The following is a 1,078-nucleotide window of genomic DNA, read 5'->3' on the forward strand; positions in this document are numbered from 1 at the left end:
TATAAGGTTAAGGGATAATGTGTGTTTTTGTGTATGCTTATCTTTATGCCGTAATTTTCATTGCTTTGGTTCATGTTCTAGTAGTCATTGTAGTGTTTATCTTCATTGGGAGTATAATGTGTGTCAGTATTTATGATTTGTTGTGAGCTATATAGTTTGGGAGGCCATTACAAATGGGGCTGTAAATTTCTTGATGAAGAACTGAAATGGTAATTTCCGAATTGTTCACCCAATTATGAGTTGTGCCAAAATGGCTTGCATTAGATGCCTCTTCTCTTTTTATTTGTTTTGTGCATTAGTTTTCTGCAATTCCGTTGAAACAAATATGCCTTCAGATTGATTATTGCTCAGCATGTTTTGAATATACCGCTTTTATGTGATTAAATATTTACATAAACCCATATTTATAACTTGCAGAATTAACAAGCTTGAAGGAAATGTCTGGTCCTAGGATTGCTCATGCTACCTTGAAGGGACCGAGTGTTGTGAAGGAGATAATAATCGGAATAACACTTGGATTAGCTGCTGGTAGCGTCTGGAAGATGCATCACTGGAATGAACAGAGAAAAGTCAGGGCCTTTTACGATTTACTGGAAAAAGGTGAGATTAGTGTTGTTGCAGAGGAAGAATGAAAAGTTCTTGTGTTGTGCCTATGTCTTGTGTTGTATAATCTTTTTTACCTTCTATATTCCATCGGCTCGTTGTAAATGAGCTGACTTATTGTAGATTCAAAAGAATAAATTTCATACACTGTTTTGGTACTTATGGACTATGTTTGCTTGTAGAAATTTCAGGAATCTGTAAGTTGTTTTGTGCTTGAGTTATATTTCTTGTTGCTGCACAAAATATGGATGTCTTTGCTCTTATTTTTCTTCGATGTAGACTCTGCTGACCTTTTTAAAGAGTAAATCAAATTCTCTTGAAGTATGCAGGATTTAACATCATACATTTGGTTGCATTGGAATTGTTCATGACATACAATACTGTTACAAATAGGTGTTTTCACCTTTTGGTTAACGACTTAATGTCTTGTGTCATAACATGACAATCTTTTAGAGTCACTAGTAAGATGTATTCT

At 34.5% G+C, this 1,078-nt stretch overlaps 1 protein-coding gene across 1 annotated transcript; it reads left to right on the forward strand.

Annotated features, from left to right (window-relative positions):
• Positions 1–417: 417 nt before the first annotated feature.
• On the forward strand, positions 418–820 carry LOC130947927 (cytochrome c oxidase subunit 5C-2). The gene has a single exon (XM_057876641.1). It carries the CDS (start codon positions 438–440, stop codon positions 630–632), a length of 195 nt encoding a protein of 64 aa, XP_057732624.1. The 5' UTR covers positions 418–437; the 3' UTR covers positions 633–820.
• The last annotated feature ends 258 nt before the right edge of the window (positions 821–1,078 follow it).

This window comes from Arachis stenosperma, chromosome 9 (genome assembly GCF_014773155.1).
Source record: "Arachis stenosperma cultivar V10309 chromosome 9, arast.V10309.gnm1.PFL2, whole genome shotgun sequence".
NCBI lineage: Eukaryota > Viridiplantae > Streptophyta > Magnoliopsida > Fabales > Fabaceae > Arachis > Arachis stenosperma.

What these genes read in the sequence shown, in the direction of transcription:
- LOC130947927 (XM_057876641.1), top strand. Translation starts at nt 438, where the DNA reads ATGTCTGGTCCTAGGATTGCTCATGCTACCTTGAAGGGACCGAGTGTT.